This window comes from Oikopleura dioica, chromosome PAR, assembly GCF_907165135.1.
Source record: "Oikopleura dioica chromosome PAR, OKI2018_I68_1.0, whole genome shotgun sequence".
Taxonomy (NCBI): domain Eukaryota; kingdom Metazoa; phylum Chordata; class Appendicularia; order Copelata; family Oikopleuridae; genus Oikopleura; species Oikopleura dioica.
This window is the reverse complement of record NC_137293.1, coordinates 7,969,803-7,990,121: the sequence shown is the minus strand read 5'-3', so window position 1 is coordinate 7,990,121 and position 20,319 is coordinate 7,969,803. Positions and strand designations below refer to the sequence as shown.

At 43.4% G+C, this 20,319-nt stretch overlaps 10 protein-coding genes across 13 annotated transcripts; 1 reads left to right on the top strand and 9 right to left on the bottom strand.

Annotated features, from left to right (window-relative positions):
- Window positions 1-1,689, bottom strand: LOC145703702 (CCR4-NOT transcription complex subunit 11-like). 4 transcript variants are annotated; one of them, XM_081781088.1, is made up of 7 exons: window positions 1,301-1,689; window positions 1,060-1,261; window positions 897-1,018; window positions 692-856; window positions 376-651; window positions 183-337; window positions 1-135 (listed from the first exon to the last, which is right to left on the bottom strand). In XM_081781088.1, the coding sequence occupies exons 1-7, from the start codon at window positions 1,583-1,585 to the stop codon at window positions 87-89; spliced, it is 1,254 nt and encodes a 417-aa protein (XP_081637214.1). In that variant the 5' UTR covers window positions 1,586-1,689; the 3' UTR covers window positions 1-86. The 4 variants fall into 4 exon arrangements, with proteins under 4 accessions (XP_081637214.1, XP_081637215.1, XP_081637216.1 ...); XM_081781089.1 differs by having other exon boundaries at window positions 183-325; XM_081781090.1 differs by having other exon boundaries at window positions 27-145.
- Window positions 1,690-1,773: 84 nt separating this feature from the next.
- On the bottom strand, window positions 1,774-4,830 carry LOC145703700 (zygotic DNA replication licensing factor mcm3-like). Its single transcript, XM_081781086.1, has 12 exons — window positions 4,682-4,830; window positions 4,349-4,637; window positions 3,868-4,306; window positions 3,603-3,823; window positions 3,102-3,559; window positions 2,954-3,057; window positions 2,783-2,910; window positions 2,681-2,741; window positions 2,481-2,635; window positions 2,258-2,437; window positions 1,977-2,216; window positions 1,774-1,933 (listed from the first exon to the last, which is right to left on the bottom strand). The coding sequence occupies exons 1-12, from the start codon at window positions 4,777-4,779 to the stop codon at window positions 1,784-1,786; spliced, it is 2,523 nt and encodes an 840-aa protein (XP_081637212.1). The 5' UTR covers window positions 4,780-4,830; the 3' UTR covers window positions 1,774-1,783.
- A 760-nt stretch (window positions 4,831-5,590) lies between these two features.
- On the bottom strand, window positions 5,591-6,772 carry LOC145703704 (centrosomal protein CCDC61-like). The gene is made up of 3 exons (XM_081781092.1): window positions 6,520-6,772; window positions 5,999-6,457; window positions 5,591-5,955 (listed from the first exon to the last, which is right to left on the bottom strand). The coding sequence occupies exons 1-3, from the start codon at window positions 6,731-6,733 to the stop codon at window positions 5,606-5,608; spliced, it is 1,023 nt and encodes a 340-aa protein (XP_081637218.1). The 5' UTR covers window positions 6,734-6,772; the 3' UTR covers window positions 5,591-5,605.
- A 3-nt stretch (window positions 6,773-6,775) lies between these two features.
- LOC145703706 (DNA-directed RNA polymerase II subunit RPB4-like) lies at window positions 6,776-7,498 on the bottom strand. Its single transcript, XM_081781095.1, has 4 exons — window positions 7,360-7,498; window positions 7,185-7,319; window positions 6,990-7,119; window positions 6,776-6,946 (listed from the first exon to the last, which is right to left on the bottom strand). Exons 1-4 carry the CDS (start codon window positions 7,414-7,416, stop codon window positions 6,855-6,857), a joined length of 414 nt encoding a protein of 137 aa, XP_081637221.1. The 5' UTR covers window positions 7,417-7,498; the 3' UTR covers window positions 6,776-6,854.
- Window positions 7,463-8,375, bottom strand: LOC145703705 (tumor necrosis factor alpha-induced protein 8-like). The gene is made up of 3 exons (XM_081781093.1): window positions 8,211-8,375; window positions 7,917-8,168; window positions 7,463-7,876 (listed from the first exon to the last, which is right to left on the bottom strand). The coding sequence occupies exons 1-3, from the start codon at window positions 8,352-8,354 to the stop codon at window positions 7,718-7,720; spliced, it is 555 nt and encodes a 184-aa protein (XP_081637219.1). The 5' UTR covers window positions 8,355-8,375; the 3' UTR covers window positions 7,463-7,717.
- A 202-nt stretch (window positions 8,376-8,577) lies between these two features.
- Window positions 8,578-12,370, bottom strand: LOC145703699 (WD repeat-containing protein 35-like). The gene is made up of 7 exons (XM_081781085.1): window positions 10,186-12,370; window positions 10,010-10,145; window positions 9,903-9,968; window positions 9,564-9,858; window positions 9,192-9,516; window positions 8,842-9,149; window positions 8,578-8,801 (listed from the first exon to the last, which is right to left on the bottom strand). Exons 1-7 carry the CDS (start codon window positions 12,345-12,347, stop codon window positions 8,701-8,703), a joined length of 3,393 nt encoding a protein of 1,130 aa, XP_081637211.1. The 5' UTR covers window positions 12,348-12,370; the 3' UTR covers window positions 8,578-8,700.
- A 30-nt stretch (window positions 12,371-12,400) lies between these two features.
- On the bottom strand, window positions 12,401-15,512 carry LOC145703701 (nuclear pore complex protein Nup107-like). The gene is made up of 7 exons (XM_081781087.1): window positions 15,174-15,512; window positions 13,606-14,597; window positions 13,376-13,565; window positions 13,217-13,333; window positions 12,929-13,174; window positions 12,736-12,884; window positions 12,401-12,695 (listed from the first exon to the last, which is right to left on the bottom strand). The coding sequence occupies exons 1-7, from the start codon at window positions 15,504-15,506 to the stop codon at window positions 12,491-12,493; spliced, it is 2,232 nt and encodes a 743-aa protein (XP_081637213.1). The 5' UTR covers window positions 15,507-15,512; the 3' UTR covers window positions 12,401-12,490.
- Window positions 15,513-15,548: 36 nt separating this feature from the next.
- On the bottom strand, window positions 15,549-16,705 carry LOC145703533 (sn-1-specific diacylglycerol lipase ABHD11-like). The gene is made up of 3 exons (XM_081780895.1): window positions 16,590-16,705; window positions 15,705-16,443; window positions 15,549-15,663 (listed from the first exon to the last, which is right to left on the bottom strand). Exons 1-3 carry the CDS (start codon window positions 16,662-16,664, stop codon window positions 15,566-15,568), a joined length of 912 nt encoding a protein of 303 aa, XP_081637021.1. The 5' UTR covers window positions 16,665-16,705; the 3' UTR covers window positions 15,549-15,565.
- Window positions 16,599-17,407, top strand: LOC145703535 (uncharacterized). The gene is made up of 3 exons (XM_081780897.1): window positions 16,599-16,738; window positions 16,814-17,093; window positions 17,138-17,407. The coding sequence occupies exons 2-3, from the start codon at window positions 16,817-16,819 to the stop codon at window positions 17,326-17,328; spliced, it is 468 nt and encodes a 155-aa protein (XP_081637023.1). The 5' UTR covers window positions 16,599-16,738; window positions 16,814-16,816; the 3' UTR covers window positions 17,329-17,407.
- Window positions 17,408-17,437: 30 nt separating this feature from the next.
- Window positions 17,438-18,456, bottom strand: LOC145703534 (serine/threonine-protein kinase pim-3-like). The gene has a single exon (XM_081780896.1). It carries the CDS (start codon window positions 18,376-18,378, stop codon window positions 17,530-17,532), a length of 849 nt encoding a protein of 282 aa, XP_081637022.1. The 5' UTR covers window positions 18,379-18,456; the 3' UTR covers window positions 17,438-17,529.
- Between the last annotated feature and the right edge of the window lie 1,863 nt (window positions 18,457-20,319).

The window sequence follows — 20,319 nt, the reverse complement described above, 5'->3', positions numbered from 1 at the left end:
TAGAACGCGATGTTCAACGCGTGAGAGTGAGTGATTTTATTATTTTTATTTAGTTTTATGAATTTTTATCAGCAGTGGATTTTGCATCAACTTTTGGAGGTGGCGCTTCTTTCCGAGTCAACTTTCCTTAGCAGTCTTAAGGGCCCTAATAAATAGAAGCGAAACATGTGTGCGGATCTAACCTGAAGAGCGCGGCGGCCTCGCGTATCCTTGCGAACTCGACACAGAATCCTTGCACCTCGCTCAGGCTGTCCTTCATGTCGTACAGGGAGTTGTTGATGAGCGCCCGCAAGAAGACGCAAACCAAACGCACAAGACGGCCTTGCTGCGAGCGATCCTACGTTCCGTTCATAGCCATTACAGTTAGCTGAGTACCTTTTGGTCCTCGCACGTCTTCGTGCAGCGCGAAATATAATAAGGGATGAAGTCTGAAGGCAGTTCAACTTGCGAGACGAGGCGGTTGACCACCTCGAGACTCTGCAACGTTACAGGTATTTGCGTCATTTGATGAAGATACTTTTTGATCTCGTCCTTGTCTTCGTGCTCCAGGACGGTCATGAGGAACTCAACTGTCAGCATGGGGTTGTACTCGACCAGTTGAGGCAGCAAGTCGGCTGTGAATCCAAGCGACTCCATCAGCCGGTGGTCTTTCTACGGAAAACGTAAGAACTGTCACTACTCAAGTAAAAACCTTTATAGCTTCTTTTAAATATGCTTCTTCCGTGGCGTCGAGCTTTCTTTCTGTCGAAAATTTCAGTAATCTTTCGAATTCGCTCGTTTCCTTGCTATTTACACACATTTCATCATCCCACTCCAACGTGTGGTGGTAGTGTTCGTTTGGAAGCATCCATTCCAGCTTGGACTTATTGGTAAAAGATATCTTTAAGCGACTGTACCTCATTTTCAATATAGTCAAAAACAGGAGGAGGAATCGAGATCTGTGAAGGGCGCAAGAATCGCTGCCCAAAGCTTGGCTCGGAAAGGATCATTTGCATCGTAGTTCTGCGGAGTTGTTCATCTAAATTCAAATCAAGGAAGAGAATGAGGACAGAAGTGCACCGCTTTGATTGGAAACGTTGAAGCGTTCTGGATCTGGAATTATGGAAGAAATTGCTGCTCGCTGCAATGCAGATCGCGAGTCATCTCCAAGCGCTTTCTCAATCAGTGGCAATGGAACATCTGGCAGCTCTGTTGACAGCAATGCTTTTGGGCTTTTTTGAAGAACATCTTTATTTCCGGAAAGAATATTACGCAGCAATTTCTACAAGAATTTACCACGAGTCGAATATTGACTACGTACCTGCTCAAAGGGATTACTTAAAACTGGATTGATCCTATGATAAATTTCTTTGAATGGCGTTTCTTTGGAGCAACCAAGCGCGCCAATGACGCCAACGCGCGCAACCCTGCTGAGGAGGTCGCATTCAAGCAAACAGGCTAGCCCGGAAACGAGTCTGTGGTCGTTGAGTTTTTCAGTGTACAAAGACAGGCTCAAATCCTGTATACTTCTTTCGGAGTCCTTGCCATCTTGGCATCGATCTGTGAACGTTAGAAGCGCATCAAGCTCCTCGGCGGTTAGTGACATTTCATTCTGCAATAAAAAGATCTTTTAGCTTTCAGATTGAACTTTATTTTTTGTTCCTTGCTCTCTACATGTGAGTCAGATAAGGGGTTTGGTCGTCAGGTGCGATTTCATAAGGTGGCAGTGAGATAAATGAAGGTTCAGTGATTCAAGATTAATTAATTTTCCTATTTTTTTTGCAAGGAATGTGTTGTGAATCGTTTACAGGAGGAAGAGCATTTCGTCCGCGCACATGAGCATGTTCTCTTCAGCCATTGCAGTGACAATTGAATTGATCTCGGAGTCGGAGAACTGTTCCGAAGGCATAAGCTTGGAGTTGATGACTTCTTTCGCATGAGCAAGCGCCACAGTCTACGAGTAGGTATGAAAAAAGGAAAACGCATTTAAAACTGACCTGTTCTCGATTTTCGTAGAAGGCATCGTTCAATAGATTCTGGAATTGTTCACGTCGTGCAGCAGGGACTGGTACTATTGGCGCGTCGGTGATTTTAATAGTAGGAGTCTCATCCTCGTTGTCGCTGTTGGCATCGAATTGATCACCCTTTGATCTCTTTGGAGTTCGAGCACTTGACTCGGATGTCCGTCCTCGCTTGTTTTTACGACCTTTTCGAGGTGTTTTCTTGGATGTTGATGGCTAAGATATATTGAGAAAACAGTAGCGAATGATGAGCTTACCTCTTCACTAATGCTCATGTCATGGATGCTTTCGTTTAGTCCATCCTGGGAGTCTTCATCTTCTTTGGGTGGCTCAAGCTCTTCTTCTTCCTCTTCAGACAATTCTTCATCAACGTTGTCTTCCTCATCGGTACCATCGTGCTCTCTCTGTCCTCTTCGTTTTTTAGGCTTTTCAGTGACCTGCGGAATTATAATATCGAAGATTGAGTCATTTAAATCTTACCTTTGCGAAGTAGGCAAATTGAATAAGCTCAATAGCAGCTTGAGCGTCTTCCTTCATGACTTTCTTGACCATTCGACACTTCGCATGGGCAGTTGAGAGACGGATCAGAGTCTCAAGCGCTCGAGCAGTGATAGGAATTGTTTTTGCATTGCCCTCTAGATAAAATTCGATTGAATGCTATATAAAAGTAGGCTCGATACCTGAAACATCGGCGACAGATCGAAGTCGAGCATACTCTTCAGAAATCAAATCGGCTGCGGCCTAAAACAATGTAAGACTTACGAATCTTATATTAATCCTACCTTTGTAAGGACAGGTCTCAATGCTCTCGCACATTGAATATATTTTCGAATGAAGGTCGATGATAAAATTCTTTCGCTCGAACGTCGAGATCCATGAAGGAACTCGTTGTGATCTTCGTACATTTGCTCTTATATTTTTTAAGAATATGAAAACATAGAAAGGTAGTATACCTCCAGCGTCATTTCTGGCAGAGTTTTCCTCGTTGGTCGTGAGTCGGTCTGCATCATTGTCGATTTGAATAGCTTCACCGTCTTGTTGAGACGGGTCTCGGTATCTAAGAGGCATCTTAGCATCACGCAATAAGAGTCCATCGGTTACCTATGATTCTTGATGACACGGTCAGCGATCTCTCTGTCGAGCTCTGGCTCAGCGTTGTCAATGATCACAAAGAGCAAATCAAAACGCGATAACAACGAGTCGGGCATCGCAATGTTCTCCATTGGCGTCTTATATTGATTATATCTTCCAAAGATAGGATTCGCAGCTGCGAGCACGGAGCATCGCGCATTCAATTTCGCTTGGATACCAGCTTTGGCGATAGTGACTCGACCCTGTTCCATTACTTCGTGGATGGCGGTTCTATCCATCTCCGTCATTTTGTCAAACTCATCAATGCAAACGACTCCTCGATCAGCCAAAACCATGGCGCCAGCTTCGAGCCGTCTTTCACCAGTTTCTTCGTCGGTTGTGACCGCTGCAGTGAGACCAACGCCGGAAGTACCTCGACCGGTAGTATTGATAGCGCGCGGGGCAGTTTTAAGCACATATCGAAGCAGCTTAATTCCATGTGGAAAACAAGAAACAAGCGAGTCCGTTTACCTGTGATTTGGCAGTAGAAGGATCGCCGATGAACATGACGTTGATATCACCTCTGAGTCTCGTTTTGTTCTTCAAGATTTTCTCACATCCTCCGAGGAGCATAAGAAGAAGAGCCTTTTTCGAATACAGATGGCCGTGTATACTTGGTGCCATGGAACTTGCAATCTTTTTGAACACATTTGGCGTTCTTGCGTATTTTCGAATAGTTGCAACGTCCTTGTCTAGAATCAAAAGCTATGGATCGACTCGAAAAGAGGATATTTACCTGAGAAAATAATTTCTTTGTCTTTGCTGAGCATTTTAATATTATTCGCAATAATCGCTGTTCTAAAGATTCCGGTCGTATGGCCAGCCTTCTTTCCTGGCAAGCATCGGTACGTTCCAATAATTTGGCAACGGTCGCCAGGCTTTACTTGATCAACCAAATCATTGTCCATCACGATGTCAATTGATCGAGGGAGCTGTCCCGTTGGAGCTTTTTCTGGCATTTCTTGGATTGTGACAGTCTGATGATCGCGGAAAGTGCACAAGCCGTATTCAGTCTCTAACGCTTCGCCAGTCTCGGGATCTTGTGTTGGGTACGCGCTGCCAGTCTGGCCTTTCTCAGAAATCGAAGTCAAATCGCCATATTGTCGGGAGAGCATTTTCTTGCTTGCAGGGCAGTAGTGGATTGATTGGACGAGTTTTGGACGGACAAGTGAAGCCTTTAACAGTTTTAACACATTTAGACAGTATTACTGTTGTACCTTTGTAATAATTCCTTCGACACAAACAGTACTGTTCATAAACGAAGCTTTCAGCGTTCTTGGAGTAACGTGTTTTTTTCCAAAGGAGCCTTCGAGCCCCAGATAGAATTCTTCATGAAGCTTACTGTACTGTGGATCCACTTGATTGACATATTCTTTGATAGCTTTTTCGAAAGCTATGATTTCACTAAATGCACCATTCAAAAGTCGTTCTGCTCGTTCAGCATCATGTCTTCTCAAATCAGCGATATCGACGACCAAACGAGTCTGTTTTTCCTTGATCATATCACTAAAAGATCCAATATTATCTTGCCAGTGAGTGACTGTACTTACAGAACCTCTGCATTATATTTATTTTCATCGTCGCCATCATCGAGGAAGTTTAGATAGACTCGAGCGGCTTCTTGAATATCAACGCCTAGGACGTCCATTCTAAGAGGTCGTGCTCACTGCTTTTGTTGGAAAAAATAACTTCGTGTATCAAAATTAAGAAAGGAAATACAAAAGAAGTGGAATGGAAAGTATCAGTGTAAGGCTTCGTTGATGTACATTTGAAGTGCTTCAAGGCGTTGGTCAATCTCGCCGATGTTGAAGGAGCTACCGTTGATGAGCGAATCCTCAAGACGGAGAGAAGCCTGGCTTCCTGTGTAGGAGTCAAGTGTGTCGTTTTGCAAGGAGTGATGTGAAGGATCAGGTGTTGAAGAACGAGTTACAGTGGATTTTCGCGATAGTCTGTAAAGACATTTAAAAAGCCTTACTAGAAATAAACTTGCCTAGATTTCCGAGAGTAGTTTGAATCAACTGATTCTGCTCTCGATCGTGATTTTGGTTTCTCAATGGCCGGGGGTCTTCTGTTACGCGCTAAAACTTTTGCTCACTTGAAATTCTTTCAGTTTCTTACCTAATGATCTTTTTGTCTCACTTTCTCTCTGCTTTTTTGCTCTGACATAAGCAGTTGGGTCGAATCGCTTGAAGCTCCCCCTGGAGCCAACTGATCCCACCGATTTCGCAGATCCGATGGATGATACTGATCTTCTCGAACTGACAGAGCACGCGGGGGAAACATCTCTCGACCTAAAGTTCGACCGTCGACCAGTAGAAGGTACAGGTCCGCTTCTGTTTGATACAGCAGGGGAAACTTCTCTTGATCTTGAAGCTCGAGTTGAGGCTGTGTATGAAGCTCTTTTGAAAAGGTTGAAATGCGCCTTTCCGGTCTGATGATCGATTTTCGGTAGAATAGATTTCCTGCCTTAGGCGCTAGAGGTTATTCAATCGATCAGAATAGAGCCATTTCAAACTGTTCCTTTTGACGGGCCTAGAAGTCCTCTCCCTTGAGTTCTGTCGACTTCGCTGTCTATCATAAGAGTTTTCTCTCGATCTAGTATCTCGTATCCGCGATACAGATGTGTGAGATATCGTCGGTTTTCTACCGCGCTTGTACGTTTCTAGTTCTGTTTTTAACTTGCTTAGTCTTGATTCTAGCTTTCTGTTTTCTGATTGGAACTCGCGAAGTTCTCCTTCTAGAGATTTTATCTGAGCGTTTTTCTGAGAGAGGATTTTCTTGTTTTTCGTCTTTTCTGAGCTCAATGCAGTTTCCATTTCTTCAACTGATTGCATATTGAAAGATTGGTCTAATCGAGGAAGATTTACCTAATTTACGGATTTGTCGTTGATGTTTGGCACTTGTTACTGTTTTGACTTCGTTTTTCGCTTCTTCTAGCTTTTGTTTCAGCATCATGTTCTCGTAAACGAGCGCTTCAAAATTTGACTTTTGATGAGCAACTGTATCCGGCGCTTTTAGTCTCCTGATTTCGTCTTGAAGTTGTCCGATTATCGTGCGTAGCTCGAGTGCGTCGGATTCGCTTTTATTCGGGAAGTGAAGTGTGTTGCCTGGTTTTAAAACTGAGGTTGGGTTGAAGACTTGACTACTTTCAGGAAGAAGGCTGAGTGGGAAGTGGTTCTTTTCGTAATTATTGTGAACTGTAAGTAAGAGATAACGTCGATCTCCAGGAGGCCTTATGTGCGAAGGTTGCCGAGCGGAAGTTGATCCGTTGCGGAGGGACTCGAGATCTGCGGGAGTTAGTATTTGAAGACAACATTCGGTATTTTCTAAAAAGAGTCATTATTAATGACTCATTAAAGTGGTCAATTTAGACAGACTTTCAACAGACCTTTTCCAGTGATTGCTTTTGCCAAGAGTGTAATAAACGTATCAAAGTCCTTGTGACAACCAGTTTTCTTGGTCAACTCGGATATATACTGCGGCGAGAAGGAATTTGCCCAGCTTTGCCGCTCTAATCGCACTCTAACTCGGAATCCATCGACAGATGTTGATAGAGTGATCTCGTACAGATCACCTTTGCTATCGATGTACCCAGAAAACATCCGATTTCGTCCAAATACTCTATAAAATATAAATCAAATTGCCAGCTTGTTCAATTTCGGCAGTATTTTTTACAGTTCGCAATTTGCGGAGCTTTTCGATGAGAACAGTAATCAGACTAATTCAGCTTTGGAAACTTCGCTGCGTAGCCATGTCGTCCAACATTTGCTGGAGTTCTTCGTCAGGGAAGCGGCCCTCCAAACTGGGAATCAACGCTACAACGATAAGATACGCGATGGTTAATTTCTAATAATATACCTTTAGCTTCATCAGCGGTTTCAGGGCAAAGATTGGCGAGCGCAGCGATTTCAAAACGATGTAGCCGCTTTGCCGTCAGCATAGTTCTGACGTTGACAATGACGTCTTGATTCTTGAACTTGGAGAATCGCTACAATCAAATGTTAGCAGTGCTAATGTCAGAACTGACAGTTGTACGTTAGAACTGTTCAATACCTTGCAGTAGTCAAGTGTCTTCTGGAATACTTCCGAAAGCTCGACATCATCTCGTCTTCCTTCGTCGTTTTTCATCCTATGCTCGAGGAGAACTTTGACTTCCGAATTCATGAGCGTCGTGGTTTCTGCAAACTCCTTATAACTTGTTAAATCGACGCCTTAATGAAAGATGAACCTTTGGAAACTGGAGCTGAGCTGCGTCTTCCTCGTCAAAGTCAATATTCTGCGCCATTTTCAACTTTTCAAATCAATCTTTTATTTACAAATGATTAGCTGGGTGAGCAGTTCTTTCTCTGTATATAATGGTTATTGTTATAAACTTTAGTAAGGCACGAGAATAGATCAGTACGAAGTGAAGTGAATTGAAGTGAGTTGTTCGAACATACTTTACATGTGAATAAGCTCGATAAAAAATTGGAAGGCTCGTCGATAGAAGATGGAGGACAGAAATGCAGGAGGGAGATAAGTTGATAAGTGTTAAGTTGATAGGGCTTTCGCAGTTTGATGTGTAAGTGTGGGGAATGCAGGGGTGCTTAGATGCCGTCTTTTTCAAGCAGGACTTCGAGCTTGGTAATCATGTCCTCTCGTAGCGCGTCGTGCTTCGTCGAGTAAAGAGAATCGAGGTGCTCGGTCTTTTTTAGCCAGCCAAACACGTTCTCTACTCGGCCGATGGTTTTTTCTGTCACGTGAGGCTAAACGCAATGTCAATCAGAAAATTTCTAATGAAGCTACCTTCAATGCAGTTTTGAGAAGAGTGTCGGCCGAGTCAAGTTGGCCGTGGAGCATGTCTTTATTATACGTAAACGGAGTCCTGTGAAAGTAGCAAATTGTGTTGGCAATATTGTTGATTTTCGAGCGCAGAATTTCCCAGTTTTTGATTTCGCCCTGATCGATTTGCTTGTTGTGGAATAGAACTCCGGTTTTAACTACCAATTTGATCGCGTCTTTTAACAGTTTTTCTGCTGTTGCTTTTCCCGACTCGATCTTCGAAATGTTTCTTACTTGAAATCAAGGACGAGAACTTACCTTTGCCCACTTGTAGAAATCGTCTAGCACGACGGAGATATTATCATCGACAACTAGTTTGATAGAGTTTTTCCCCACCATTTTCCCAAGAACCTTCTTCTGCACCTTCACCAGAAGGTCCTGTGAACTACTTTCACCCGACATCTAAAAACAAAATTGAAGCAGTAATGATGGTGGAGTAATGACGTCATCAAAATGCATTATGAATAGAGACCTCGAGAATGATGACGTCATATCTCCACCACCAATGGTGCAAATGACACCAAAAGCTTATTTAACATACTACAGACACTCTTCATTACTCTCCAAAAGAGAGAAATGAAAAATGTTGAGTGGAAGGTATTCAAAAACGCTCCACCAATTTGCGTCAGTATAAAAAAAAACCTGTTTATACGAAAAGGTAGATATAACAGTAGAAAAATACGAAAATTTCAGTAGAAAATATAGACTTTGACAGAATTGTAGAAAAATAAACAGTTGGTTTTGGATCTTAGACTGTTCGGCTGTGACACATTGGACAAATTTCTGCTCTTTGGATTTCATTTTCGTAGGCGCAATGCCGACAGGTCGAGCACATCCAGAACTGGCAGTCTAAACAAGATTTAAGGAACTGTCAAATGTCTTGTGCTACCTGTAAGAGGTCTTCCAGACATGACACACGTCGGTATTTTCGTCTCTTTTTGCATCTTGTCATATGGATTGGTGTCCTCCGGGCGGTATTTTTTAAAGATTCTGATCGCCAACTGTGCGTACTGATTTTGCTCATCTTCAGATAAGCTTGGCATTGCTTCAAGTTTACTAAATGCTCGCGAACAAAGACCAAAACGACGAGCGGCGGCTGAGGCGGTAGCTTGAAGAGAGTAGATTTTTACCGGGTCAATGAGATCTTCATATTGGGCGAGACAGATGGATGTTGTCGCTGCTGCATCAGGATTTCCACTGTAAGTAAAATTTTACGTCTGTATTATAAGAGATGTTTACCTGTAGAGTTGTTTACAAGCAAGTGTGTAGAAATGCCACGCTTCAGCCCCTCGCCAAGCTGAATCAAGCATCGTTACAACGGCGAAATCTTCTTTTTCTTCTCTCAAAACTCCTTCCAGCACTCCAAGCGTGTCAGTTCTTCCGGATTGAGCTTTTCTCTGGTCGTGATGTTGCTCAACAAGTAGTGCGGAGAGAACGTAGAGCTTCTTGACTCGAATAGGCTGGAGATTAGCGAGTGAGCCCTCCTTGGCGGCGACTTTGAAGAGGAGCTGAGCTGCCTTGATGAAGTTGCCCGCTTTGCTGTATAATTGAGACGCTTGGCAGTCTGCAAAACAAAATAAGTAGTAATAGTCTTCGTCAATAAAGACTTACCTAGCTTAGCGTCCAGCAGCGACGCGGCTTTCTTCTCAAGCAAACCAGAAACATCATCAAGTTTATGAGCCTCTGCAAGTTTAACAGCCTTTTCCCAATCATTAAGCTCTACAGCAGTCTTACATGCCAAGTCGGGTCTGTGAGCTCGAATGAACGCATTGATTGCTTGCTCTGATAAGCCTAGGCTGCGATAGAGACGACCACACTCGACAAGTTCTTCAGCTCCATCAAAGAGAGCTTGCTCTATTCTCATCATGCCCTGCCAATCGCCAGCCATGTAATGAGCTCTAATGTTCTTAAAATTCTATTAAATTCGATTTTCATTTGTCGAAATTATACCTTTTTAAATTCACCAGCATCATTGAGAAATTTACAAGCAACATCCCAATTTTTATCGTAAAAGGACTAAAAAATAATGAGCTCTAAAAAAGCAGCTGGCGACTTACTTTGATACCAATATTTTTACAAGACTTTCTGAGTTGAGTATCGTCAGACAACGCACTGTCATGAGTTGTTTTTAAAATCTGTAACACTTTTTGTTCATTTCCAATTAGACGTTGATGCTCTGTTGCAAGATCCAACCTGATTTTTGAGTAAGTTTTAGGGGGAAAATATTTATCACCTATCAATTGATCTGTATAAATTCTCAGCGTCTTCATGCCTCCCGAAGAATGCCGCAATCTCTGCACTCTTCAGTGTATCGTCGCTATAATTCTTCAGCTTTTTGATAACTTGAATCGCCAGATAGTCCTTGCAATGAATAAACGCCTCTTCTGCCGTCTTGAGTTCGAGCTTTTCCATCGCTGCTTCACCAAGTATTCGCCATAGCCGAGGACTCGAGTTTTTGAGAACCATTTCTTTCGCTTGGCCGATTCCTATTTTTTCGATGGTTTCTCGCACATTCCTCAGCGTTTCTGATTCCTGGACAAAAATGTCCGTAGGGCGTGGATCTTCTGGACGCCGCATGATTTCATCAACCAGTACACATTCAACTTCGTGATCTCGCATCAAGGAGACAAACGCAGATGTAACGATAGGTTCTTCATGTTTCTTGTCGTGGAATATCGTAAGCTTTGTCTTTTCATTCAGCGCCAATTGACTGGAGTCGTCACTGGCCCACATGACATTCCAGCATTCTTTCCTATCAAAGTTCGTCTGTTCACCTTTGCTCCCATCATCTTGACGTGCATCCAGGTCAACAATATACAACAACGCTTGATGATCAATTACTGATACTTTTGAGGAGTTGGAGTTGAGCTTTATGTCTAAAGGAGTGCCACCAGAAAACTGGAACTCTTGCTCGAGCTCCATACTTGGCAAGCCGTAACGTAAGAGTTTGCCGCTATCTCTGGCGATGATGAAATGACTTTGACTCGCACAGATCGCCGTGACTTCATCATTTCCCTCTCGATCCACGTCGATCATTTTCGTCTGTTGTCCAGCGACGGCAGCATACTGGCCGATGCTTGACTTTTCCGCAATTTTCAGCCGCCAAACAAACACTTTGTCTATACTTGCAGCGACCGCGAAGTTTTTGCCAACAGCGAGGAACTTGACAAAGAATGGAACAGTGATTTGATCAAGCTCAGCCCCGATCGAGTTCAGCAGCGATAGTTGTGAGTTGACAGCGCTCTTGCAAATGACAACGTGGTCTCCAGCGGTGCCAAGGTGATTCAGCGACTCGATAGTCTTCAAATGACGACCGCCGGTTTTCGTATTCCAGAACATAATCTTTGGAGTACCAAGATCACCTTGGAATGCGTACACCAGTGTGTGGGACTCTGCACAATAGCCCCATAAATAATCAGGCCTCAGATTCGCGAAATATATCGAGTCCTTGTAACTGACAGCTAGTCGTAATCTCTCCCACGAAATCGATTCCACTGGTCCGGGAAGTTTTAGTGAACGTAAGTGTGCTCCGGCTGTGTTAAATAACTCGCACCAATACGGAAGCTTTGGTGAGTTTCGCTTATTGCCAGCAAAGGCGATATAAAGACCGTCGGGAGAGAATTTGACATCTTTGACTTCTTCTAATCCAGTGTCGATCATCTCTGGCTTCGGATCTGACTCATTTTCAAGTAACACGGCTTTACCAGACATAAATGTTATGACAAGCGTGTTTTTGCTCGGTGCTAAAAAGTGGATTTCGTCAGCATACCAGGCGATTGAGAAGACACGTTGACCCGGAGGAATGCTTCTCATTTTGAATAGTTGGTCTCCGTTGGCATCGTGTACCATGACTTCTGTTCCAGCAAGGACCAGGAGCAGTTTGTCTCCTTCAGGTGACCAATTAACATGTGTGACTGGAGAATCACCGATTGACTTGCCCCACACTCGCTGACCGTCAACTGAACCAACGATGACTTGCCCATCATCATATGCGATCGCTATTCTCTCCCCCTCGGGCGACCACTGCATGGAGGTAACTGTCGTCTTCGGCCTGTAATTAATCATTTCCTCGTACCACCGCCCGTCGTACATGACCCAAACGATTATTCGACCGCGGGAGTCAGCGCTTGTGAGTTTTCTGTAGACCTCGTTCCAGATGACAATCTTTACAGTCGTGGAGTGTCCATCAAGTTGTTCATTCATGTCCAAATTCGAAGGGGCAGATAGACCCTTTATCCTGTTTTCTGGAGTATCGTCTGGAGATTCAAGCTTGAGGACTTTTAAGAATCCATCGACTCCCGCGGCGGCGATGAACCCATGTGTTTTATTCCAAGCAAGGGCTTTTAGCGTCGCCCCGTCTGGGACGGCGATCTTTTTGCTCATGTAAATAAACATCTTCGAATTCCGATTATTCTAAAAACTCTAAAATGTCCAATTATTGAGAGTTTTCTAAAGTGGCAGTTTGTTTAATTTGGTCTAAAAATGAACTTCACACACTTTCACAAGGTTTCAAAAGGGAATCAGTAATTGAAAAACGCCTAATGCTTATTTTCATTCACGAGGATCATCGAGTTAGCTTCTGCGGCGAGGTCGAGTACGCTTCGAGCTGTTTGAGTGTTGAGAAAGTTGAACAAGCCGTATTTGGAGCTCATGAGCATATTCACTGTTTTGATCGCTTTCTCTGGCAGGTTCGATCCCAATTGAGCCTTCATCGATGCTACGACGAGGAGGGGGATAATAACACTAAAAAGTATCAGACAAAATTCTAGAAATGGCTTCATACGCTTTGGCATCGTTGTCGAACCATTCCGCGTTCGTTGTAAGAATCTGTACAACTTTTTCATCGATTCTCGTAGCCAGCGACTGAAGCTCTCGCGCTGATTTCAACATGTCAGATCTTTTCTGCTCGTTTCTCGATTCGATCGTCACTCTCTATCAGAGGTTGATAACTTGTTGATGAAGCAGAATGGATTTACCTGCACAAATGTCAAGCCGGATGTGATTTCCTGAATTTCCTCCGGCGTGGAGTTATTGAAGAGTCTGCTCCACTTGCTAAACATGTCCATGGCTTCCAAGTGCGCTCGGATCGCCACGAATGGTTCATTTTTCTTGATTTCATTAGCACCAGCATCTTCCATTTTCTTCACCGCGATTCGTGCAGCTTCGTCGTTCTTCATAACAATCATGTTTTTGATCAGACTACAGGCGATATTGAACGAAGACTAAAAGAAAAAGATATCCAAAAGCTTTCAAGAAAAGGTTACCGATAAATCCTTATTAGCGAGTAAAATTTCCAAAGCATCCAAATCAGTTTCTCCCGATTTCGTCTGCTGCATCGAAACAGCCGCTTGTTTCGTGATAGAACTTATACAAAGCCCAGCCTAGAAGAAAGATGAGAAACTAGCGAGAGAAAAATATGAGACCTCATTCGCTAAATCGATCAACTTCTGACGATGGATTTGATTCATGCAGCTCAGATTCACGAGCAATTGAGAGTAAAGTCCGGATGCTGATTCTTCGTCAAGTAGTCGGCAATAATGAGCGACTAGAAGCGCATCCTCATGTGGTCGGCAATCAGGGTCGACAGAGGAGACCAGCATTCTCGAGTAATTTCTAAAGAAATTTACCACCTGTTCATTAATCAAAAACATACTCAATGCAAGCCGTGGTAACAGATCCAACGCCAACGCTTTGAAGAACAGTCGACAAGTGTGCTAGAAATCTCGCTTGGTGTTTGTTCTTTGCGTCTATTGTTTCGATATGGCTTCCAAGACCTTCCAAATCGTCAAGGATCAGGAATTCCTGTATTTTTCTGAAGATTGTCTTCTTTTCCTGCGAGTTGCCTCCAGCCGCAGCTTTTTGCAGCAAGTTTTCAACGGGTTGATTTTGTTTCCAGAATGAATCTGGTAAAGTCTCTCGAGCTCCCATCATGCTTTCCGTAATTGACTGTTCGATGATGACATCGATCGCGGCCGTGAGAAGCGCCCAGAGTCGATCTTCCCAACTCTTGGCTAATTGAAGAAGCGGCTCACTGAATCCACAAACAGCTCCTATGATTCCTCGCTCAATAAGCGGAATTTGAGGGCTCTCACAAAATGCCAAGGCTGATTTCTTCCAAATATCTCGCATTTCGACACCTTCAATTTCGCCCTCTGCATGCTCGTCCTCGATTTTCGGATTGTGATACATCGTAGCTCCTTCCATGATGGCCGCTTTGAATGCTTGACCAGAATTGAGGCATTTTTCGATGGCTCCAGTGAGATCACCAGAGCGGATCATGCGAAAGATATCGGTGTTGAATTTGGTCAATGCTTGCTGGTCCAAAACATGAAGATCTTTCTTCGCGACGTCAGGATTGAGATCAACGTCGATCTTGCCCAACTTTACTTGATGGAATGTGTTGTCGGGAGTTATTCGATTTGTAAAGTGGTTATCTTCAAATTTAGCGCTGTGCTCTAACCAGTCGAGAACGGCACGCAAGTGGCGAAGTTCGGGGTGCGCTCGGTAGCAGTTGGCCTTGGCGTCGCGCTCTGAATACATGGCAGTTTCGGCAAAGTTTTCCATTTCTTCGGAGTCTTTGTTTTGGATAATTCCCTGTAAGAGTCTCCAAGTAGCTGCTTCTTCGATGATCTCACTGGAGAGATTCTAATGATATAAACAGGTTTTTTTTAACGTTGCACCATTTTTGTGGAGCGCTTTTCAGCGGGTTAGAGTTGAGATATTTTGGTTATCTCTTTTGCACCATGTAGGGGAGGGTCTGTAGTATGTTAAATAAGCTTTTGGTGTCGGCAGCATCAGTGGTGGTGGAGTAATGACCTCATTCATTGGGAATTCGCGGCAAAGCGTGAATGGTGGGAGAAATTTTGAAAAGTCCTTAAAAGCACCATATATTCTTTTTTATCATACAGGGATGTTTCCTACATGTATACGAAATAATTATGATAGTTTTTGGTGCCAGCACCAGTGTTGGTGCTGGAGTAATGACGTCATCTTGATTTTCCTATAATTTTAGTGTATTTTGGATGTCGTGATTACTCCACCACCAGTGATGGTGCCGACACCAAAAGCTTATTTAACATACTACAGACCCTCTTAAACAAGGTGCAAAAGAGAGAATTGAAATATCTCGACTCTAACACCATCAAAAACGGTCCACCAATTATGTGCAACGTTAAAAAAAGCCTGTTATATTTAACAACAGGAATTTTCAAGTTTCTTTACCTTGATTTCATACGCTTTTCTTCCAGCATTCTCCAACTGCCTGCCCAGTTCGTGCAGCATATTTCCTGCCTGCCCCGATGCATCAGCATAGAGTTTGACTTCTTCGTCAAGACAAGCGCTCGCCGCATGATCCCTGTAAATTCCAGCAAAGGCATCATTCAGTTCTTCGGCATTCAAAACATTTCTATCTTCGGCAACGCTGAACGTCTCCTGTGGCTTTGAAACCAAGTGCTCTCTGCTGAATGTCTGGCTCAAGAAATTCGGATTTTCAAAGGTGTCCGACTCGTCTATCGATAAATTTGGCAAATTGAGACTCGCATAAGACCGACTCATACTAAATAAATCCGAGTTATGAATAGAATCGTCGCACAAGAATACACTATACACAAGAATCATGATTGGATGCGAGTATTTAGGAATTTTGAACAGACTTCAAGGAACTCTTCTGGTTTTTCAGCGTGTACCCAATGTCCAGCATCGGGAATATTTACTGAAAACAATTTAAATTCCCATTTTCACTCGTTTTCATACCATATTCTATGAAGGGAAAGAACTCGGTCATCAGATCCTCATCCCTTTCGTCCCATTTGATATAGTCGGAGTTAGCCCCTCCTATCAAAATCGTATCTCCCAAATATTCTAGCCCTTCCACTGCCTCCATCGAAGCATACTCCGAATCGAGCTTTTGGTATAAATATTCGACGTTCGCTTTCCATCTAAAGCCATTTTTGTCGATCTTCAAATTTGTCATGAGGAAATTTCTTATTCCAACTTCGGGGGCGACTTCAGTCATGTATTCGTCGAGATGTTTTCTGATTTCTGATCGTTTTAGGCCTTCAGGAATAGTAGCGTCTTTCATGTGTTTTAAAAAGCCTTTGATCTGAAGAGGGCTTCCAACCCAATTATTAGCAGTGACATCTACGATCATCAAGTTTTCCACCAGCTCTGGAGAGGTCAGCGCCGTCCACATGGCTACTCTTCCTCCCATCGAGTGGCCAAGAACAACTGCTTTTCCGCCACAAAGTTCATCAATCGCTTTTTTCACCTCCTCGGCCATGAATTCATATCCACCGTTTTCAGTCCACGCGGCAGAGCCATGATTGAGCATGTCCATTGTGATTACCGGCCGGTCAGTCAGATACGACATCATTTTGCCGATGTTGTTGAAGTTGTTCTTGTTTCCCAGAAGACCGTGGCACATGATAACGGGTGTTCCAGAGCCATCACCAAGCTTCGTATATGATAATCGACGGATAGGAAGTCGCAACATCTTAAAATTTAGACTACTCTTTCATTTATTAGAAATTTTAATGAATTCAGTAATATTCTTAATTGAAGCTAAAAATTATTCGATAGAAATCTACTTTTTACAGAAAGAAAAAGATGTGTTTCTCTATTTGGTACCGAGTCACTCACATTTGGAAAAATTCGCGCTCTACTACGAACTGAAGAGTTGAGCCAATAGCGCGGGCGTATTTTCTCTTCATTCATTTTTCACATCGAACGGAATTCCCGGATTTTAGCGCTGGCGAGAGAATCTTCAAAGAAGCCACTCGACTAAGAAGGTTCGTTTATTTCCAAAAAGTTGTTCTAAACCTTCTATTACTGTCAAAAATTTTGATTCAAAATCATTTTTTCAGAAAATGGATTTCGGCAAGAAGAAAACCGGGATGGATGCAGCCATGGCTCAAGCTGCCGCAATTCCTGAGATTCAGATCGAAAACATGAAGGAATTCTTTTCGATGTGGACAAACATCTCCGTCGACTGTTTCCAACAGTGCGTGCCTGCTGTCAGCGTAAAGGACAGACGAGCTGAAACAGAGTGCATCAGAAACTGTGCTGCGCGACATGTTGAGGCTAATCACAGAATCGTTCAACAATTCACCTTGCAGAATGATGAGTTTACTGAAAAGAAGCAAAGTAAGTTCAGAAAACAGTTGCCTTCTCATTTTCTTTCTTTTTAGAGTACGAAGATGGAAAGATGAAAGAATACATGGACAAGGGAATCTTCGATCCAGAAACAATGCAGCTTCAGCCTATCAAGCCGAAGAGTCCAGCAGAAATGGAGCTGGATACAATCAAAAGTCTCAGTCCAACTCTTGCCAAAGCCTACAGCTGGTATTACGACGTTCCTGATCCCGATGCTGAGAAATAATTTCCCTAGAACTCTATTTATTTGTACAACTTATAGGCTAAAATATAACAATACAACTTGCAAACGGAAATATGGAAAAAAACAATGTTTTTGATGATTTTCTTTTATTGTCGTTTTATCAATTGAAGAACTTTTAGAAGTAAATGGCAAAATGTACAAATAAATATCTTGGCAGGGTAGTGTCTGTTTGAAGAAATGAGTCTAGCACCATCCAGAAGCGATGATTTCTTCCATCGTGATTCGAGACATTGGGTCAGGGCAGAACATCCGGTCAATGAGGGCGACTGTGAAGGGAGAAAGGCTGCGCTCGGCGAGAAAGTTTCGCTGCATCTGGCCTCGTCCATCGGTCTGCCAGTTTCCGGTAAGAAGAATGTAGATGACAGCTCCGATGCTCCAGACAGTGAGTGGCTCCGCGCTGAGAAGACGGTTCTGGAAGAATTCGATGGGCCAGTAGTTTGGAGTTCCACGTGCAGTTGTGTAGCAGGCTCCGTCGCGGCTAGCACATCCGAAGTCGATCAGGCGGATCTCGAGGGTCTCTGGGTTGATAAGGATGTTCTCGTCTTTGATGTCGCGGTGGCAGATGCCGGCGCGGGCGAGTTCCATGCAGCAGGTGATCAACTGGCCGGCAATGATGCGGACCGCTTCCTCGTTGATTGCCCCGTTCTTGTTGGCGAATTCGAAGAGGTCGACGTAGCCATCGAGGCGCTCCATGACAAGGACGAAGGAAGATCGCCGTTCGTACCAATCAAGAGGAGCCACGACGAAGTTGGAAGCTTGGGCTGCCTTGAAATGGTAGTAGATTTCGCTCGGGACGGGTCGGTTTTGAACTTGCTTGAACTCGGAGATCTTGTTTCGTGGAATCTGCTTGATGACGACTCGCTGCTCGGTCTTGTGATGGAAGCCTGTGTAGATGATCCCGTTGGCAGATTTCATCATTTCTTCCTCGACTTCGTAAGTCTTGGCGAATCTTCGCTGGTCTTTGGCGATCTGTTCTTGAGGAGAGACGATGTTTTCATCGGAGGAGTAGCCAGATTCGCTGTTTCGGGACATTTTTCCTTTTGAATCTCTGACTGTTTTCTTGCTCTGTGTGCTTTTGCTCGAGTTCTTGTTGTTTGAAACTGTTTTGTTTGAGATTTGATGGTTGCCTCTTTTTCCAAGGCCGATTTTATAGGTTCCGAAATTGCGCCGCGGCGCTCTTGCCAGCCGTTTCCCCGCGCTCGGGCTCAGCGTGACATCGCCGAATTTCTGAGAAGATAAAGATCAACAGTAGATTCTTGGTACCCCCGAAGCAGATGTAGATACGATAACGATACGTACAATAGATAAGCTGTTCCTGTTCAAATATGAACAGATAGAAGGTAGCTAAGAAATTGGGTCAGATTTTTAAAGATATTTTGCAGATGGAGAAGTTACAGTTTTATTGGAGGAAATTCGTGAAATATTGCCTTGACAATCCGTATCCTTACACGAAAATCGGCCTGCTGTCTACAGTATTTACCATTGCTTTCAACTCGTTCGACAATTCATAAAATACCGCTTTGGAATTCCTTTCTTGAGCTCTCTTAGATGCCTGAAATCAATAATCCGCCCCACACGAGTCTCGAGGTGTGAACCGCAAATCTCCAAAGGCTCCAAATTCCAGCTCAGCGGAATCCCAATCAGTGATCCGACAATCCCTTCACCGATATTATAAACGGTTATTCTTTTTTTGCGCATTTTATTTCCGTTGCCAACATTGAAAGAATCTAGTGCACGAGATTTCCTGCCTGGTCGTTTGTGTTTTCAAGGCCAGCCGAGAAAGTGGGTCAAGGTTCCTGGAGGGAGACTGTGTTCTAGGCGACTTTTGATATCATTAGTTATCTATCCAGTTCAAGTTTTCATCTTCCAAACTTCGTCTCAATCATTCCGGCTTTGAACAAAACTCCAGTCGACAGCTTCCAAGAACTCTTGAAAATCGCTGCCCGAACCGGTCGAGGTAGCTCCCACAGAGCTTGCAAATTCAACTCAAATACGTTCCAAGATCGTAAATTTGTAACTCAAATCGCAAATCTAAATCTCCTTTAGAACCATAAAATCATTTGCTTCGGTCAAAACTCAAATCTTTCCGGAATTTGGCGAATTATCGGATCAACCTCTGAACTCGCCGCAGTTCTTTGAAACCGATAAATTCCAGCTGGAACGGAGAAAGCGCTAGAATTTCTCTGAATATCTACGATTCAAAGAAATTTATTTTCCAACAGCTGAGTAGATGGTCTTTCTCGGCAGGAGACTACAGGAAATTCAAATTCGGAAGCTGAAGATTACCGTTGCTGCGATACCAATCAGCAGCAATCAGGTGCATTTCTAACTGCATTCAAATGCAACACTCTTTTTCCTGGCCTTTATTCCCAGAAAGTCTATTTTTACAAGACTTTCCAATTTTCCGGGCTTACCGCTTTCCCCGAATGCTGACCTTGAACACGAGCAGCTTGCGTAAACTGGCCCCGATTTCTCCGTACACTCACGGCTGACCTGTTTTCCGTAATTCCGAGGAAAAAGTTCTTGACCTTGTTTCCGTCAGAGTAGCTCTCCAAACATTGAACTGGGTCTGAAACTGTTCACGATGACAAACGGGAAAATGATTTTATGAGTTTTCAAACACTTGACTTTGCCTCATTTCGACACCCTAAATTTTGATCGAGATTTTTTGGCTCCAGTGGTGTTTTACCAAGAATATCTCCTGTTGCTTCCCTCCAGAATCTCAGGGGGATTTACGATCTCCTACCGAATACTGCCCTAGAAAATATTGATCCGTCCTAAACCTTTAAAAACGTCTGAAAAACAATCAGATTACAAATTTCGAGGAAACTCTTCTGTAATGACCACCACCAGGACTGAATCCTCAAATTTTTTTTTTTTTGATCACCTTGCCTACCGTCAGATTTTTTTAGTTGTATAAGCTAACCTGATTATTTTCTGTCACTCATCTTTTTATTACTTTCCGGTTGGCGG

Bases quoted from the DNA above. Each gene is read 5' to 3' on its own strand.
- LOC145703706 (XM_081781095.1), bottom strand. From the start codon at position 7,416: ATGGCGCAGAATATTGACTTTGACGAGGAAGACGCAGCTCAGCTCCAG. The intron at 7,120-7,184 runs GTATTGAACAGT...ATTTGATTGTAG, and splicing joins AGACACTTGACTACTGCAAG to CGATTCTCCAAGTTCAAGAA. The intron at 6,947-6,989 runs GTATATTATTAG...TTATCGTTGTAG, and splicing joins AACCGCTGATGAAGCTAAAG to CGTTGATTCCCAGTTTGGAG.
- LOC145703535 (XM_081780897.1), top strand. From the start codon at position 16,817: ATGGATTTCGGCAAGAAGAAAACCGGGATGGATGCAGCCATGGCTCAA. The intron at 17,094-17,137 runs GTAAGTTCAGAA...CTTTCTTTTTAG, and splicing joins GTTTACTGAAAAGAAGCAAA to AGTACGAAGATGGAAAGATG.
- LOC145703702 (XM_081781088.1), bottom strand. From the start codon at position 1,585: ATGTCACTAACCGCCGAGGAGCTTGATGCGCTTCTAACGTTCACAGAT. The intron at 1,019-1,059 runs GTGCACTTCTGT...ATTTGAATTTAG, and splicing joins CAACGTTTCCAATCAAAGCG to ATGAACAACTCCGCAGAACT. The intron at 338-375 runs GTACTCAGCTAA...AACGGAACGTAG, and splicing joins AGACGTGCGAGGACCAAAAG to GATCGCTCGCAGCAAGGCCG.
- LOC145703534 (XM_081780896.1), bottom strand. From the start codon at position 18,378: ATGTCCCGAAACAGCGAATCTGGCTACTCCTCCGATGAAAACATCGTC.
- LOC145703533 (XM_081780895.1), bottom strand. From the start codon at position 16,664: ATGAATGAAGAGAAAATACGCCCGCGCTATTGGCTCAACTCTTCAGTT. The intron at 16,444-16,589 runs GTGAGTGACTCG...CTAAATTTTAAG, and splicing joins GAGCGCGAATTTTTCCAAAT to ATGTTGCGACTTCCTATCCG. The intron at 15,664-15,704 runs GTATGAAAACGA...AATTGTTTTCAG, and splicing joins CTTTCCCTTCATAGAATATG to TAAATATTCCCGATGCTGGA.
- LOC145703699 (XM_081781085.1), bottom strand. From the start codon at position 12,347: ATGTTTATTTACATGAGCAAAAAGATCGCCGTCCCAGACGGGGCGACG. The intron at 9,969-10,009 runs GTAAGTCGCCAG...ATTATTTTTTAG, and splicing joins GTAAAAATATTGGTATCAAA to TCCTTTTACGATAAAAATTG. The intron at 9,150-9,191 runs GTAAACATCTCT...TTTTACTTACAG, and splicing joins GCTTGTAAACAACTCTACAG to TGGAAATCCTGATGCAGCAG.
- LOC145703701 (XM_081781087.1), bottom strand. From the start codon at position 15,506: ATGAGTCGGTCTTATGCGAGTCTCAATTTGCCAAATTTATCGATAGAC. The intron at 12,885-12,928 runs GTAAATCCATTC...AACCTCTGATAG, and splicing joins CCGGCTTGACATTTGTGCAG to AGAGTGACGATCGAATCGAG. The intron at 12,696-12,735 runs GTATGAAGCCAT...GATACTTTTTAG, and splicing joins TTCGACAACGATGCCAAAGC to TGTTATTATCCCCCTCCTCG.
- LOC145703700 (XM_081781086.1), bottom strand. From the start codon at position 4,779: ATGGACGTCCTAGGCGTTGATATTCAAGAAGCCGCTCGAGTCTATCTA. The intron at 3,560-3,602 runs GTAAACGGACTC...CATGGAATTAAG, and splicing joins CTTCTACTGCCAAATCACAG to CTGCTTCGATATGTGCTTAA. The intron at 2,217-2,257 runs GTAAGCTCATCA...AATATATCTTAG, and splicing joins ACATGAGCATTAGTGAAGAG to CCATCAACATCCAAGAAAAC.
- LOC145703704 (XM_081781092.1), bottom strand. From the start codon at position 6,733: ATGTTTTCTGGGTACATCGATAGCAAAGGTGATCTGTACGAGATCACT. The intron at 6,458-6,519 runs GTCTGTTGAAAG...GACTCTTTTTAG, and splicing joins AAAAGCAATCACTGGAAAAG to AAAATACCGAATGTTGTCTT. The intron at 5,956-5,998 runs GTAAATCTTCCT...ATATGCAATCAG, and splicing joins ACGACAAATCCGTAAATTAG to TTGAAGAAATGGAAACTGCA.
- LOC145703705 (XM_081781093.1), bottom strand. From the start codon at position 8,354: ATGTCGGGTGAAAGTAGTTCACAGGACCTTCTGGTGAAGGTGCAGAAG. The intron at 8,169-8,210 runs GTAAGTTCTCGT...AACATTTCGAAG, and splicing joins ATTTCTACAAGTGGGCAAAG to ATCGAGTCGGGAAAAGCAAC. The intron at 7,877-7,916 runs GTAGCTTCATTA...CATTGCGTTTAG, and splicing joins TTCTCAAAACTGCATTGAAG to CCTCACGTGACAGAAAAAAC.